At 47.1% G+C, this 15,052-nt stretch overlaps 1 protein-coding gene across 1 annotated transcript; it reads left to right on the top strand.

Moving 5' to 3' along the window:
* Positions 1-277: 277 nt before the first annotated feature.
* Positions 278-14,721, top strand: MTRES1 (mitochondrial transcription rescue factor 1). Its single transcript, XM_004753442.3, has 4 exons — positions 278-653; positions 7,480-7,958; positions 10,061-10,133; positions 14,436-14,721. The coding sequence occupies exons 2-4, from the start codon at positions 7,492-7,494 to the stop codon at positions 14,613-14,615; spliced, it is 720 nt and encodes a 239-aa protein (XP_004753499.1). The 5' UTR covers positions 278-653; positions 7,480-7,491; the 3' UTR covers positions 14,616-14,721.
* The last annotated feature ends 331 nt before the right edge of the window (positions 14,722-15,052 follow it).

Genomic DNA, 15,052 nt, shown 5'->3' with positions numbered 1-15,052 from the left:
ATTTTTTGGAGACAACGTTATAACTCTCAAAGATGTTCAAAAGGGTCTGTGACCCTAGAAAATCCAAGGACACCGCAAGAAGACAAATTCTCTTTCAACCACGTGGAAACCCGCGGCACCAGCTTCCGGGCTCCACTCCGCCCAGGCCTGGCCTCCGCGCAGTCCTCCGAAGCGCGATCTCCAGCAGGGGTCGCTGCGTTGCCGCCGCCGCGCCCGTGAGCCCCTCCCGGCCCGCTCTCGCCGCGGCGGCGCCGACGGAAGGGGCGGGGCGGGGCAGGGCGGGGCCTGGAGGGCCGGGTGCGCCAGGCCGTGGGGAGGGATCGAGGGAGGGAGGAGCGGTCCCCGAGTGCTCGTAACTGCGCCCCTGTCGGGCGCGTTGTGACCCCGGCTAGAACCCACTCTGTTGCTTCCCGGCGCGCGCTTGTGAAGTAAGGGCGCGACCAGCGCCTCTGCCCTGCCTGCGCTCCTGCCAGGACTCCGCGTGAATCTCCCGCGTCTTGTCCCGGCCCGGCCAGCCTCGGGACGCCTTGTGGACCCGGGGGCTGCGGGGGCCGTCCGCGCTTGAGCCCGGCCGCTACTGCAGGCTCCAAACGCAGACCCAGAGCTTGAGGACGCAGGTGTCCAGTTTCCTTTGACCTTGAAGACCCGGGAAGGTGCGCAGCCCGCGGGGGTGGGAAATATGTCCGGGCAGCCTCCCCAGTTTCCGCGGTCAAACGGAGAGGTCTCCAGAAGGGACGCTTTTCAGCGACAGTAGGCTGCAAAGCGGTTAGACCGGGTTCTTAATCGAGCAGTTCATGAACAGGCTCGCGAACGTGGAGCGATTCCCAGTGTCCCGCAGGTCAAGGGCCGCGTTGCCTCTGTTCCAGACGTTGCTTTGCTTACTTACAGGCTTCGGCTCGTTCACTATCTTATCTACCCTGAGAATCTGACCACAGACCTCCGGGCTTCCTGCCGTTTTCCTCTCCACTACTCAGTCCACACCATTGGCAAAGAACTCTTAAAATAACACTTCTGTCAGGTCATTTCCCCGCTTAAGATCTTTCTATGATTCACATGCTCTCTGGGTCAGGTCCAAACTTGGATAGGTACGGCCTTTGGAGAGCTAGCCTTTTGCTCTTCAATCCAGCTCCAGCATTGTGGGATCTTTTCTGGATTCATTTTCATGCTTCATTTCTGCTGATCTACTTTCATTCCAGTGGTTAATTAAGCACTTAACCGTGTGCTGCACTGTTGTAGGCAGTTGGGATTCAGCAGAGGAAAACAAATGGGGGTGAAGATTTCTATGTTTGAGAAGTTTATATTCTATTAGGGGAAACAGTCCAAAAAAGAGAAAGCCAGTAAATGGATAGGTGAGAAGTGCTATGGAGGGGAAAAAATAGAGCAGAGTAAGAGGGCAAGATGCTTCTTAAATAAAATTGGAATGAATGGACAGCATTGAGGTGATATTTGAGGAAAGAGTTGAAGAAAATGAGTTATGTATGCAGTTGTCTGGGGTAAGAGATTTCTAGGTGCAGCTGGGGCAAAGACCTTACCCAGAAATGTTCCTGTTGTATGTGAAGAGCATCAGAAAAGCCAGTGAGGCTGGACTTGAGAGACCAGAGGTTGAGAGTGGCAAGACATTGGAGAATTGGGGGGGGGGGGGGCAGATCCCATAGAGCCTGTAACCTTTTATCACTGCTTTCGTAGGAGTGATACAGTATAAATTACTTCTTGAAAGAATCACAGCTCTGTGGAAAATGGACCCTGTGGAAAATGGCCTTTATAGTATTGCTGTCATCATCTGCCATGATGGTTTAATCTGTGGAAGTGGTGAGAAGTGATGGGATGCTGGACATGTTTTGAAGATACAGCCAACGTAACTTCCTGACATTGGATATGGGTGTGAGGGAGGGTCAGGAATGACTGGAAACGTCTGTTCTCAGCACCTATAGGGGTAGAGTTATCATTCACTGAGATGGGGAAGGCTACAGGTGGAACAGATTTAGGGTTGGGGACATGTCAGGAGTTTGTTTTTGGACCAGTAAAACTTGAGGTACCTGTTACACACCCAAGTGGAGAAGTCAGGCATTTGGATATTGTGTCTGGGGTCACCAAGACTGCCCCTAGGTTCACTGATTGGGAAGATTCAGCAGGACTTGGCTGTGGCTGGTGGCTTTGATTTATCACAGCAAAACGATACAAAGCACAGTCAGCAAAGGTAGAAGACTCAGGACCAAGAGTGCAGGAAACCAGGTGGTCTTCCAAGAGTTGTCTCCCAGTGGAATCAAAAAGGATATGCTTTAGTCCCCAGCAACAGATTGTGACAACATGTGTGAAGTTTGTCTATCAGGGATGCTCTTTAAAGCCTCTGCCCAGGTGTTGATTGCCTTTAGTCACATGGGCACTGTCTGCCTGGCATGTACCAAAATTCAAGACTCCCAGAAGGAAAGCAGGTACTCAGCATAAGAAACTGTACAAACAGTTTAGACCCAGTGAGTGACTCCTGTCAGTTCTGAGAATCCAGAAATCTAGGTTTCTAGAGGCCCACCTTGCAAGCAGGCCTTTCTAAGGATAGACTCGAGCCTGCTGTATTAACACTTACGCACAGATACACATGTCTGGAACTTGGGAGAAACGCCTGGGGAGTAGTTGGCATATAGGAAGCGTTTAAAGCCATGGAAGTGTTTGGTGTCTTGAGAAGCATTTGTCAAAGCTGACAGAACTGAGCTAGATAACGTGAATGTAGAAGAGAAGCAGGCCAAAAACTGAGCCCTGGGGCCCACCAACATTAAGATGCCTGGGAGAAGGGAAGAAACAGCAGGTAAAGTGGGAGGAAAACCAGAAGCAAGGTGTGCTGGAAGCCAAGTGAAGAAGAGAGGAGTGGTCCGTTGTCTCAGATGGCTGCGGCCAAGTCAAAGGAGATGAGGACTAACATGACCTTTTGGGCTTAGAAAATGAGAGGGATTAAGAAGAGTGAAGACAACTGTTTCCGAGGAATTTTGTTGTAAAGAGGAACTAGAAAAATTGTAGCTGGGGGGTAGTAGAATTAAGAGAAAGTTGGTTGGTTATTCAGTGAGAGAAATAACAGCATGCTAATGAGAGTGGTCCATTAGAAAGTAAAAAATAAAGCAGTTGTAACTTGCTGTTTCCCCAAAGTTCTGTTTCAGGCTTCCTTTGCCATGAGAACTCTTCTCTGGCATCTCCGCTCTGAGCTTTTTAGCCTCTGCAGGATCCAGCCTCCTTTGGACCTGGGTTTTCACTCAGGTTCTCTGACCGCCAGTTGACTTGACCACATTCCAGTTGAATAGCCGTTCCTTGAGGACAAGGACTGTATGCTTTATGTGTGGGCCTAGTCTAGTGGGTACCTGGCATATGCAGGCAAAAATTAGGTTAGCGGGTTTTCTCAGTCTTACGTCCCTAATGTGCCAGTGTTTGCCAGAGTGAAGCAGATCACAAAGAGGGAGTAGCTAATCAGCTTGGCTGGACATTTTGGTTATGTTGTTCTTCTATGTGAGTATGATTTTAAATAGTCACTTTGTGCTGGTAAAAGTTTCCTAGTGTAGGTAAATATAATGTATTCGTGGTATATCTCAAAAAGCAGCATCATATCCAGGCATTCCTCATAGAAGAGGACAGTGTGGTGTAATGGCAGAACTTTGGGTGGGAAGTGTGCGATTCCAGAGCCTGACAGACAAGACTTCCCTCCACCAGGATGTCTGCTCTTAGATTTCTTCAAAGTTGGGGCAGTAATTCTTCCCACTCCTCTGCTCCTGAAACTGTCCATTCTCTCTGGTGTTGCACTTGGTGAAAGTTGGTTTTTGTTAAAGAGAAGTGAGACATCTATTTCATGGAGTAGCAGAAAGAACAGTGGGCTTGGAGTCAGAAGACTGACTGACAGTTCAGCATGGTGGTAAAGAGCCTTGACTTAACCCACGGAGCCTGGGTTTGAATCCACTTAGTATTTTTTTTTTTAATATTTTATTATTTGACAGATCACAAGTAGGCAGAGAGGCAGGCAGAGAGAGACGGGGTAGGGGGTGGGGAGCAGGCTCCCCACTGAGAAGAGAGCCTGATGCGGGCTCGATTCCAGGACCCTGGGATCATGACCTGAGCCAAAGGCAGAAGCTTAACCCACTGAGCCATCCAGGTGCCTCAGATCCACTTAGTATTTGTGTGATGTGTCACTGAGATGGGTTGTTAGGAAGGAATAAATGAAATAATAGGTAGAGCAGGGCCTGACACGTAGTAAACAATGATCATTAAGAAGACTTGTCTTTGGAATCCTGGCTGTACGGGTTACTAGCTGTATGAACTAGCAGATTGTTAAATTGCTCCAAGTCTCATTTGTGCTCATCTGTAAAATGAAGGCCATGTGTAAAGTGATCCCGGAGAGGCTGCCGTTTTCATCTCTGCCCACACATGCAGCCCTGGGAGTATTGTTCATTGTGGGGAACATGCAGCCAGGTTCTCAGCTCGTGGCATGCATACAGCCTTTGGCGTCACACCTGATAGCAAAATAGGCTTCGCTGAAGTCACTTAGGCCAGTGTTTTCAAACTTTTTTTTTTAATATTATTTTTACTAAATATATTTTCCATTATGACCCAGTATATGTGTATGTATACTTACATATGTGTATGTGTATTATAATGAAAGTTTCATAAAGTAGTATTTACTCTGGGGCACATGAGTAGCTCAGTGGGTTAAAGCCTCTGCCCTCAGCTCAGGTCATGGTCTCAGGGTCCTGGGATCGAAGCCCCGCATGGGGCTCTCTGCTCATCGGGGAGCCTGCTTCCACCCCGCTTTGCCCCCGCCTGCCTCTCTGCCTACTTCTGATCTCTGTCTGTCAAATAAATAAATAAAATCTTCAAAAAAAAAAGACAGTATTTACTCTTACCGTATGTGATACACTGTAATCTACACATTTCAGTTTTAATTCTTTTAAAAAAAGATTCTTTTTTAATTTAGTTGTTTGACAGAGAGCAAGAGAGAAAGCACAGGAGAGCACAAGCACAGGGAGAGGAAGAAGCAGGCTCCTCGCTGAGCAGGGAGCATGACGCCAGGTTTTGGGGAGCGATTCCAGGACCCCAAGATCATGACCTGAGCTGAAGGCACATGCTTCACTGACTGAGCCCCCAGCATTCCCAGTTTTGGTTCTTGAAAAGTAAAAATTTTATAATGGCTCATGACCCACAATTTGAAAAAGATAGGCAAATTATCATCATTAATGCCTATCTTTATCTTTTGTATTATAAGAGCATCTTATTAACCAGTCATTTCTGAGGTTGATAGTAGAGAGCTCTGGCCACTTAGGGTTAACCTTCTTGTGTGTTTCGGATGGACAGAAAGGTATGAAAGGCTCTCCCCATGAGAGAATTACTTTTCTTGGGGCGCCTGGGTGGCTCAGTGGGTTGAGCCACTGCCTTTGGCTCGGGTCATGATCTCAGGGTGCTGGGATCGAGTCCTGCATCGGGCTCTGCTCAGCAGGGGGCCTGCTTCTCTCTCTCTCTCTCTCTCTCTCTCTCTCTCTGCCTGCTGCTCTGCCTACTTGTGATCTCTCTCTGTCAAATAAATAAATAAAATATTTTATAAAATTACTTTTCTTAAAACTACACTGTGAAGAATATATGTTAAAATTTTAACAGCTGTTGTCATAGAGTGAATATGGATGGTTTGAGTTTTCTTTTACTCTTTTCAAATTATCTACCTGAAAATATGTTTCACATAATAATCATTAAAATCTTCTTTCTCTTAAATTATGGTAATAAGAGTAGCAGTTTCAACTTAAAAAAAGTCTTTACTTGGCAAAAAGTCCACCATTAGGTAACTTTTTCTTTTTCTTTTTCTTTTTTGTTTTTAAAGGTTTTAAGTAATGTCTGCACCCAGTGTGGGGCTCAAACCCATTACCAGAGGTCAAGAGTCACATATTCTACCAACTGAGCCAGCCAGGAACTCCTTAATTTTTGATTGTAGTGATCCATGAAATACAAAGTCTAGGAACTACTGAAATACACTATTTTCTTTCTTTATCCCTTTTTCTATAAAATTTAAGGGTTTTTTCCTATGCATAGTTATTATTCATACTCTATTAAATTAGATAGAATATGTATAAGAAAGATTTTTTGTCTCAATATTTCTCTTAAGGGTGCTTCCGATAGTTTCCACTCAGTATTTTAGAGCACTTGTACATTTTATAACATTTAAAAATTATTTTAAATTCTAGTTCTGGTGGCGCCTGGGTGGCTCAGTGGGTTAAGCCTCTGCCTTCGGCTCAGGTCATGATCTCAGAGTCCTGCGATCAAGCCCCACATCCGGCGCTCTGCTTAGTGGGGAGCCTGCTTCCCCCTCCCTCTCTGCCTGCCTCTCTGCCTACTTGTGATCTCTGTGTCAAATAAATAAATAAAATCTTTAAATATATATATATATATAACTTGGAAGTAGCTATGTGCTTTTGAGTGGGCTTATAGGTAATTGGCTGTTGTAGACTTAGTGATGAAAGGAGGAAGGACGTCTTTGAAACCATCACCAAGGAAATCTGTCTGAAGGTATAGCCTTGGCACCGTGGAAAGTCATTCACAGACTTAAGGTTTGAGGATATGGACCATATGGCTACCCTTCTCATATTACTAAATTATGGCCTCTAAAGCCATCTTGATGTACTTGGGAGAGGTTGCTTCCATCATAAGATGGTTTCTTTGAGGTAACTTAGGGATTGGCTGCTCTCTGGCATGTCAGCACCTTAGTGTCTTAGGGTCTCCTGGCACCTTCCTTCTCTACTTGCCAATGCCTCAAACAGTAGGAGAAAGATGGAAAAGAAGGTAAAAGGTAACTGTCCAGTCTGCACCTTGCTAGCTCTGATTTGCTGAGGTTGGGGGTTGAAATAAAGTCTAGAGATTCATTCTGGGTTTCATAAAGTCATGACTTGGTGTCCTTTCTTGACAAAGTCAGTATTGTAAGGATGTGACATATGTCAGCAAATAGTCTTTCTCTCCATGAGATTTTTTTTTATTTTAAGGTTTTATTTATTTGAGAAAGAGAGCGAGAATGAGGCGGAGAGGGTCAGAGGGAGAAGCAGACACCCTGCTGAGTAGGGACCGCCCCCCCCCAATGCACAACTCCCATCATGACCTGAGCTGAAGGCAGTCCCTTACCCAACTGAGCCACCCAAGTGCCTGAGATCATTTTCTCAAAACCCTTGAGAAGAAGTGTTAATATTTTTCAGTAGTAATCAGTATCCAAGCCAATTTGGCCAATGGAGAAGAAGAGAACCGGTGTGTTCGCACATCTTAGTATAGCTAGTTCCACCCTCCTGAGGAAAGCACAGCTAGACGACTCACCACGGAAAAGCGCGTGGCCCTGGCTACGTGCAGACCAATGTGGTCTTTTGTAGGGGAGAATAAGTACAGTACTCATACGGAGTGTTGGTGGTGTGCATGGTTTATGTTGTAAGAATGCCAGGACACTGCACTTGTGACATACAACTGAATTATTGTCTGTTGCAGGTTATACGCGCCATGGCTATGACGGGTGTCAGATTCCCTGCCAGCGTTCTCAGAAAGCCAGACGCCTGGATTGGACTTTGGGGTGCGCTGCAAGGGACACCTTCATCGAAACTCTGTGCTTCCTGGAATCGATACTTCTATTTTTCTAGTACCCAGTTAAACACATCAAATTGTAAAACGTTCCTCCGTAACATTTTCTCGCTGAGACTCCCAGGCCTTGTAGTATCTCCAGAATATATTTTCCCCCTTTCCATAAGACTTAAGAGTAATGTAAGCTCTAAGAAGTCCACCAAGAAGACTCTGCAGAAAGCCGAGGATGACGAGGACTCTGAGGAAGAGAGTGACCATGAGATGAGTGAGCAAGAAGAGGGGCTCGAGGAAGACCCCAGTGTGGTCAAAGACTACAAAGACCTGGAGAAAGTGGTGCAGTCTTTTCGGTACGATGTCATCCTCAAGACAGGCCTAGATGTCGGGAGAAAGTAAGTCTGACGTGCATTTTATTACAAAATGCTTTGTCATCTTGTCATTTTAATGCAGGAGTTTCCATCACTCAGCCCGTCTGTGGTGAGGGGAGCCACAGATACAGGAGGACCTTCGGTCACTTGTTGCAGTTGTTTCCTGCTACAGACGAGAACCCTGACTCCAGCAGCAAGGCAGGGCACTGCCACACATCCCCCGTGCCATATTTCCCTGATTCTAAGACACAGTCGACTCTTAAGATGAGCTGTCGATTTAATACCAGCATCTTGAGGAAAGTCATGACCACGTTAGAGTATATAGCAAGAGGAAACCACGCCTGGGTTTCACAAATGCCACAGGGTAAGAAGGTATGCTTTAGAAACAACAGAAGCTGTGCCATGCGGTCAAGAACGCAGGCTGTGTAACTAGACCCTTCGTGCTCTGTGTGAGCCTGGGCGAGTTCCTCGAATTCCCTAAGCTTCGGTTTTCTCATCTGTAGAATGTAAAGTAGCGCCTACTTTAGAAGTTGGTGCTTCTCTGCCTAAAGCATCTTAATGGATGGAACTAGAGGGTCTTATGCTAAGTGAAATAAGAGAAAGACAAATGCCATATGATTTCCCTTGTAGGTGGAATTTAAGAAACAGAACAGATGAACGTAGGGGAAGGGAAGGAAAGATAAGACAAAAACAGGGAGACGAACCATGAGAGACTCTTAACTCTAGGAAACAAACTGAGGGGTGCTGCGGTGGGGAGGGGGGTAACTGGGTGATGGGCATTAAGGAGGCACGTGATGGGATGAACACTGGGTGTTAATGCAACTGACGAACCCCTGAACTCTACTCTGAAAGAATGTGCTGTATGTTAATTAAATTGAATTTAAATTTAAAAAAATAACAGAGCAGTGCCTGACACATAGTAGGTACTCACTGTATGTTAGCTGTTACGAAGAAAATTCTGTGTGTTCAATATGTAGTGCACAGAGATGATAAGTGGAACTTTCAGGATTTCTTTAGTCTTCTTGTTCTCTGCTAGAGTAATTACATAAGAATAGTGACCTCCAGGGCGCCTGGGTGGCTCAGTGGGTTAAGCCGCTGCCTTCGGCTCAGGTCATGATCTCAGGGTCCTGGGATCGAGTCCCACATCGGGCTCTCTGCTCAGCGGGGAGCCTGCTTCCTCCTCTCTCTCTCCCTGCCTCTCCGACTACTTGTGATTTCTCTCTGTCAAATAAATAAATAAAATCTTTAAAAAAAAAAAAAGAATAGTGACCTCCATTGTTCGTTCATTCGTTTAACAATTGTGTGCATACTGCGTGCAAGATAAGAATCATGGTATGGATAAGATGTTCAGCTTTCCATGTGCAATTTATACCTTTATGGCTTAATTTCATGGCGTAGTCTAATTTTTTAATCCATGACACTTAAGGACTCGTAAAGATAACTGAGCCCATAGGCCTCCTCGTGGGGATTTACTGAATATGCTCTCAAATCTGGCCAGCTTGTAGGGGGGTTCTCTCTCCCCCAGAGAAGTAGCTGCTGCTGTTACAAGCAGAACCCCAGATGTTAACCACCTGGAGTCCGAGCGGCAAGAGAAGAGCTCACGGATTTCTCTCCGCACTCTCTCCTGCTCTGGTTGCCTTAGGGACTGAATGGAGAGATCAGCGGCTGCTGGATTGCAGTTTCCCCACCGCAGTGCAGACTCAGAGGGTTTGTCAATGGCCTCACCATACGTGTAGTGCCTGTTCTTTTCCTCAGAGCCTGGAGCCCTTTGGTGGTCATGAACCCTGGGAGCTCCCACTTTGCAGACAGCTGCTACAGGAGTCGGGGCGGGGGGTGCCCCGAGCTCTTCCAGAGCTTACCTGCCCAGTGATTGTCTGCGCGTCTCTGCCGCAGTTTGGCGTCCGTTCAGAAGGGCCCCTGGGTCTCGCTGTTTGAGATAAACACGGGGGCAGCTGACTCCCCCTTTCCCAGCAGTCAGAATAGAGGCTTTCTGGAGAGGCTGGTCACTGTCAGAATGAGCCTTAACGGCAGCTGTTTCTTTATTTTTTTTCAGACTGGTGTAATTGTTTTGAATGTATTTCTGTTTCAAAGCATTTGACTTTTTTTTTCTTTCTTTTTTTTTTTAGCAAAGTGGAAGATGCATTCTACAAAGGTGAGCTCAGGCTGAATGGGGAGAAATTGTGGAAGAAAAGCAGAACGGTGAGCTATTCCAACAGCAGATATTTTTGTCTCTTTCTCTGCCAGTACTCAGTGCCACCCCGACTTCCCCTCAGGGGCATCAGTGACCCTTTGTGTCTGTCTGTGTTGCACGCTCTGTGACTCCCCAGAGGCCTGGTCAAGCTAGTGAGAATCACCAGCCAACTTGGTGACACAGACCACTTGCTCTTCTGCAGCCTTGATGTCCTTAAGAGAAAACTTTCCTTTTTTCCTTAAAATTTGAAGACGGACCACTATCCCAATTGGCAAAAATCTGTTAACTGACTCATTAGTCCCATGAAGAGCTAATAATGAGACTAAGAAGAGTTGATTGTGTAGCGATCCCGGTGGACGGCTGTGAGCTGAGTGGGTGTGTGATTCTGGTCAGTTCATCCGTACCCGCGACACTTGCCACATGCCCTGCTCTGTGCGCAGAGCAGCCATTAGAAAAGACACTTCCTGTTTTCTAACAGGTCCATAGCAGTACTGTCGTTAAGTGAAAGAAATCAGGTATAAGAAAATGTATTTCCGGCATCCAGTGTTGTTATAAATCATACACACACACACACACACACACACACCCGTGTGTGTGTGTGTGTGTGTGTGTATAAATTGTGTATTGTAGAAATAAGTTGCATGTGTACCTACGTCTGGAATTAGTAATACTAGTATTTATCTTTGGGCCATTATGGGTTATATTTTCTTTCTATTTTCTTAATTTTTTTAAGTATTGATCACTTTCATAATTGGAAAAATAGTAATGATGGGCACCTGGGTGGCTCAGTGGGTTAAGCCGCTGCCTTTGACTCAGGTCATGATCTCAGGGTCCGGGGATCGAGTCCCACATCGGGCTCTCTGCTCAGCAGGGAGCCTGCTTCCTCCTCTCTCTCTTCCTGCCTCTCTGCCTACTTGTGATCTCTGCCTGTCAAATAAATAAATAAAATCTTTAAAAAAAAAAAGAAAGAAAAAAAAAGAAAAATAGTAATGATGGTAAAAGTTAACGAAGCACAATAAAAAGGTGTATGACAGAGACTGTTTAAAAAAAGTTTGGAAGGGGAATGCCCGGTGGCTCAGGTGGTTAAGCATCTGCCTTTGGCTTAGGTCATGATCCCAGCGTCCTGGGATCAGGGGCTGCAGGATCAGCAGGGAGCCAGCTTCTCCCTCTCCCTCCTCTACTCCTGCTTGCTCATGCACACACTCTCTCTTTGTGTCTCTCCATCTCAATGAGTAAATAATAATCTTTAAAAAAAAAAGCTTGGGAGACAAAGACATACGAGGCATCAGCAGACATAACCTCACTCTTAGTGTCTAGAGAACAAATGTTCCCGGGAAGTCAGACACACTTTTGTAGGTGGCTTCGAAGCTTGTTTCATGTTTCACAACTCCCCTGGGGATGGAGGGCTTGAACTACATCCTTTTGCTGTGGGGCATGGGAGGGTGTGAGCTGTTGGCCATGGATCCGGATCAGCACTGAAGCTTTCTTCAGAGACCTTGCTCTCTGGGATCCTACAGGCTGTCATGGCTAAACAGACAGGAGGAGGGGGCACTCCCCAGTGCTCATCTCGGCCGCCCAGTCCCACGGTCCATGATCTGTGATGGCACCCGACCCGGCAGGTTCAGCACGTCAGTCATGGCTCTGTGAGCTGCGGGAAATCAGGCGCTACAGACGTGCCTCTGGAGATCAGGCTCCTCTTCTCCCATAATTGCTTTTGCCTGCTTGTAGCCCTGCCCCCTCTCACAGCTGCAGTGTTCTAAGACAGGACCTGCTCTGCGAGCACCACGCCTCTGTGCCAGGGCCTCATTTACAAACGCCACAAGTCCATCTTCCCCCCCTCTGCTTTGAGACATTGTTAACTACAGTCTAATTGCTGCTGCTGCATTCTGCCTTGGGTGTTCTCTTGTCTCGGCTGCCTTCCAGATTTCTCCTGAGGGTCAGCAGAGGAAGGGGCCAGTGTTAACACTCGACTGCCTTGTTACTAGGAGGCCTGTAGCCATAGTAACTGCAGCTAAGGGGAGATTTGAAATGTAGATATTTGGAATAGCCCTTAATCCCAACCAGTGTTGCTTTGTGTCTGCTGTGCTGTCTCCCGCATGAAGGAGGACAGGCCCTTGCAGGGAATAAAGGACACCTCCCCTTCCGAGGCCGGCCGCACGGGGCTGTGCCTGGCCACCGGTCCTCAAGGGTCAGGCGGGTTTGTGGTGCTGCAGCTCCGAGCAGGCCGCCTGTCTGTGCCGTGGCGAGCCAGGGCCTGCTGACTTACACAAAAGGACTGAAGCTTCCTCAACTCCCCACTCCCCGGGATTGACTGGCTAAAAGCCTTCCTTCCCTGCTCACTGCTAAGCTCCCAGAGGCCTCTGCGGCTCAGCCGCACGCAGGACACCCAGCAGCTTGAGAAGGGACGCGAAGGAGGGTTGGTTCTGTGTATCTTCGTTATCACATGCGGGTGTTACTTACTAAAAAGTGCATTTTAATAAAGCCATGCTGAAAAATGTAAAAGCATTTGAAATGCTTCTTTCAAACCTTGTATTTCTGGACATTGATTTTTTTTTTTTTTTTAAGATTTTACGATTTTAGAGTGTGAGAGAAAGAGAACACAAATGGGGTGAGGGGCAGAGGGAGAAGCAGACTCCCCGCCGAGGAGGGAGCCTGATGTGGGATTCCATCCTGGGACTCCAAGATCATACCTGAGCCAAAGGCAGACGCTTAACCGACTGAGCCACCCAGGTGTCCTGGACATTGATTTTAAATGTCCGCACAGTTGGGGCAAATGGTCTTTTTTTTTTTTTTTTTTTTTTTAATTGAACTCATGAGAACTATAGGAGGACAGACCGTCTAGATGATGCCTGGGTCAGCCCATCCTTCAGACCCAGGGCAGAAGCAGCCTCCATGCTTCCTTGCGGTTTGAGCCATTTTGCTTCTCAGCCCAGAGGGGAAAAGGTTAATGGTTTATAACCAGCTGCTACGTGAGTTTCGCATGTAACTGCTCTAGGCTGACGAGTGTGGCATGGTGGCAGAGGTGTGCATTCCCACGTTGTGGACTGAATACTGGGCCCTTGAGTGGGTGGGAGAACAAATAGGAGTTTGCCCAGGTAAGGTGCAGATGTTTTTGACAGCATGAATTTAGGACTGCCTCAGAGAACATTAATCAGAAAATAAGGTAAAAGTGGCACCATATTTCTTAAACAGAAACCCTCCAGTAGACTCTTAAATGGCCACGTATGCCCACTTCGAGTCCATGGCCCAAACATGGGGTTGCTGCCCACCTCCTGGGAAGCAGTGGTGAGTGGTCTGAGGTGGCCCCAGTCAGTCCTGGCTTGTGTCCTAGCGGAAAGAGTATATGACACCTGGGTCCGTTTAGCTCCTTCCCGAGTCAGTGGGCAGATCCTGAAATCCTGACCTGCCAGGACCAGGTGCCCACCATGGGCTGTCCCTGGCAACACTGCTGTGACTGCCCTGGGACATGACCGGGACTAATCAGCCTAAGGGTCCCACCTGGACAAGAACGGGTTTGACGTTAGCCCTTTGAACCCATTGAGTCAGCGTCCAGATTGATCCTTCTGTCTTTGTGAACTGAGTCCTGTCTTCTTGATGATGTGGCATCACCGGGGCTACTCAGTGCTAGAGAAGAAGTTCCCCATTTCTCTAAGAGATACAGCTGAATGTTCTTCCATAGCGGCTAATTTTCAACAGACTGCCCCATCCACAGTTACATAGCTCATCTGGGTCGAAATCAATGAAAAGTTACACTGGAAATTACTTTCTCAGCGCTGGCAATAATTACTATGCTCGTGCTCTCTCTGATTGTGCCCCACTTTCTTTGCCTCTTGTCACCGTTACCAAAACAAATCCCTCCGTGTGTTGCCTTCAGTCATCCAGTAGAGGGGAGTGAGTGGGCCGGCCACACCACACCTGAGCTGCTGTGAGCAGGCAGCTGTCTAGGTCTGATGGAAGGACACAGATGGCGTTGGGCACGAGTGTCGGAGGCATCCTCTGAGCGAGGCCCTTTCATCTGGAGGCACCATTGATAAGGGACGGTTTCAGCAGAATCACTAACCTTTCTCACATGGTCCTCTGGGTAATGATGGTTCCTGGATAAAAACTCAAAGCAAGGACATATGCGGGGCACCTGGTTGGCTCAGTCAGTGGAACATGCAGCTCTTGATTTCAGGGCTGAGAGTTCAAGCCCCACGTTGGGTATAAAGATGACTAAAAAAATAAACTTTAAAAAAAAAAAAAAAAAGACATTTGCATTAGCCTGCGTTTCCCAAAATGCAATGAAGGCTGAGTTTTCTTTCCATTTTCAGGTGAAAGTGGGAGATACATTGGATCTTCTGATTGGAGAGGATAAAGAAGCAGAAACAGAGACAGTAATGAGGGTTCTCCTGAAAAAAGTGTTGGAGGAGAAAACAGAAAGTGAAAAGTACAGAGTGGTGTTACGCCGGTGGAAAAAGTTAAAGTTGCCTAAAAAGAGTATGTCTAAATAAATGGATTGGTTTATATTAATAAAACTGCTTTCTAGTGATGGAGGGAAGGGCCAGCTTCAAAAGAGGACATTTTTATTCAAATAAAGTCACCTCACCTTTAGTGGAATCTGCGGAGCTCTTTTATGGACATGGGGATCCATAGCTTGGAGACGCTGCCCGTGGCCTGGAATCCTCTCCAGAGCTTGATTGGTGCTTGCTTTGGCCTCATGAGCATGAATGAGATGTGTCCTGAGTGAACTAACCCCAGAGAGAGTTTTAGTGCCAAGCCTGCTGTTCCGCACAGCGACCACGTCGGGAATCAAGTCAAATAACTGGCCTTGTCGTTTGTGCCTCCGTTTCCGTTTTGTCCCTGCCGACCAGCTTCCCTGGGTTCAGACTTCTTAATGGCAAAACCAGTTGAAGTCAGGGTCACCCTTCATATCCTTTGTGAGACCCCT

Source organism: Mustela putorius, unplaced genomic scaffold (genome assembly GCF_011764305.1).
Source record: "Mustela putorius furo isolate JIRA1106 unplaced genomic scaffold, ASM1176430v1.1 tig00000450_pilon_pilon_pilon, whole genome shotgun sequence".
Lineage (NCBI taxonomy): Eukaryota > Metazoa > Chordata > Mammalia > Carnivora > Mustelidae > Mustela > Mustela putorius.
Note: the sequence above shows the minus strand (reverse complement) of the source record. Positions and strands in the feature narration are given on the sequence as shown.